At 38.2% G+C, this 1,810-nt stretch overlaps 1 protein-coding gene across 1 annotated transcript in view; it reads left to right on the top strand.

Moving 5' to 3' along the window:
• LOC101858623 overlaps positions 1-1,810 on the top strand; it is a gene marked incomplete at its 3' end in the record, with an annotated part of 10,693 nt that overhangs the window by 1,808 nt on the left and 7,075 nt on the right. Inside the window, 1 exon segment of the mRNA XM_013081552.2 lies at positions 1,511-1,584. Within this exon segment, the coding sequence (XP_012937006.1) occupies positions 1,531-1,584 (54 nt within the window).

The following is a 1,810-nucleotide window of genomic DNA, read 5'->3' as shown; positions in this document are numbered from 1 at the left end:
CTCTCTCTCTCTCTCTCTCTCTCTCTCTCTCTCTCTCTCTCTCTCTCTCTCCCTCTCTCTCGGGTTAGGGTTAGGATTAAGGGTAGATTTTTAATGTTATCAGAGTTTGTTAACGTCATTTGGTTTCCGAGCTTTTACGTTCACAAAAACTGGAATTAGTTCCATTAGTATGATATCAGATATCGATTCCAGCAGTACCTGTTTTTGTTGAATTCTCCATGACAATCGAAGCTCAAAGAAATAAGATCAAAGCTTTTGCCTTCTGCAGAGTCGACCCATTTACTCGCACAGTGCAAGTCTATTACACGGACCACATACTGTACACGTTTATTATATAACTAGCTGGGCCCCCTTTCGATGAAAGGAAAGACCGGTGCATTGACAGGAACTGAAAGTCATTGGCCCATTATATCTACACTCTACTGGAAAGTAGCAATAAATCTTGAGAGGTGCAAAAAATTAAAAATTCTAGATATAGAGATGTATCTATTGATTCTCTATTCGGCTTTCCTGGTTGTACACTCAAGAATTTCAAAGGTGTGAAATCAATGCGTATGACTAGTGAACGGAAACCTCACTTGTTTACAATGGCATCTTAGAAGACGGACTTTACCAAGATTAGATCTAAACAAAACAAATTTTAAAAAACTGAAAATTAAACTGCAGTGACTTCAGACTCTTTAATACAACTGTGCACCTTTTAAATGATTCTGAACCACCGATATTTTTTTTTTTTCAAATTCGAAAGTTAAGTGATTCGGAAGTTTTAGGCAGCCAAAGTGACGATCTTTCACAAATATAATATGTATAGGTTAAAAAGACCATAGACTGCCTAAGTCATGATATGGTCCATAGACTGTCATCATATAGGTCATAGAGTGTACAAGTCATCATATAGGTCATAGAGTGTATAAGTCATCATATGGAGCAGACACTGTACAAGTCATTATGTGGATCGTAAACTGTGCACGTATTATATCATCAGCCAGCTGTTAAAATATACTGTGCCCCCAAAAAAATGTATGTATCATGCTACAGTTTCTTAATCTGTCGTGGTATCGGTTGCATATGTTCGAGAAATATTTCGTTAAAATTCAAACTCCGAGTGTTAAAAAATAAAATGTTGAAAAAAAAACTCCGCACACAGACAATGTGTGAGGCACACTTGTTAAATGAATGAAACAATATTTTTTCCTCACTCTCTACAGCGAAATTTTGCTTTTTTGAGTTAGTACGTCATTTTAACACCTTGCCAGCGATAAACGGTCCATAGACTGTACAGGCTGTATAAGTCGAATATTATTAGTTTTATGGATCGTAAGACTGAAGGACTGACTGACGAAGCAGTTAATTTTCTTATTACAAAATGATGATGAACCTAGGCACACTCTTAGATCTAAGAAACCCTAGGGGTGGACTAAGGGCCGGCTGAAGTCGTAAAATCTGTCCGTTTCAACTGTTTGTGTAACAGCGTCCTAACGCTTGTGCATTTCTTTTCCTGTACCACCAGTCTGTCCTGCCAAGTGTGCCATGGACGACCCTGAAGACCTAGAAGACATACAGGAGGACAACTACACCCGGAGTGTGAGTGATCCTAGTTAATGAGTTCTTTTTAACATTATAGCCCTCCTTACCCCTCATGGTGTTGGATACAGTAACTATTTACGGATAAAAGTTTGTGAACAAAAAGAAAGGGGAGGGGAATGCGACTTCTTCTTCAACAAAATTAATAAGGGCAATAGTAATAGTAACGGTCATGATAATTAGGCTATTAATTATAACCCCAACAAGACGAGGAGGATGGCCTTGG

Source organism: Aplysia californica, unplaced genomic scaffold (assembly GCF_000002075.1).
Source record: "Aplysia californica isolate F4 #8 unplaced genomic scaffold, AplCal3.0 scaffold00136, whole genome shotgun sequence".
Taxonomy (NCBI): domain Eukaryota; kingdom Metazoa; phylum Mollusca; class Gastropoda; order Aplysiida; family Aplysiidae; genus Aplysia; species Aplysia californica.
Note: the sequence above shows the minus strand (reverse complement) of the source record. Positions and strands in the feature narration are given on the sequence as shown.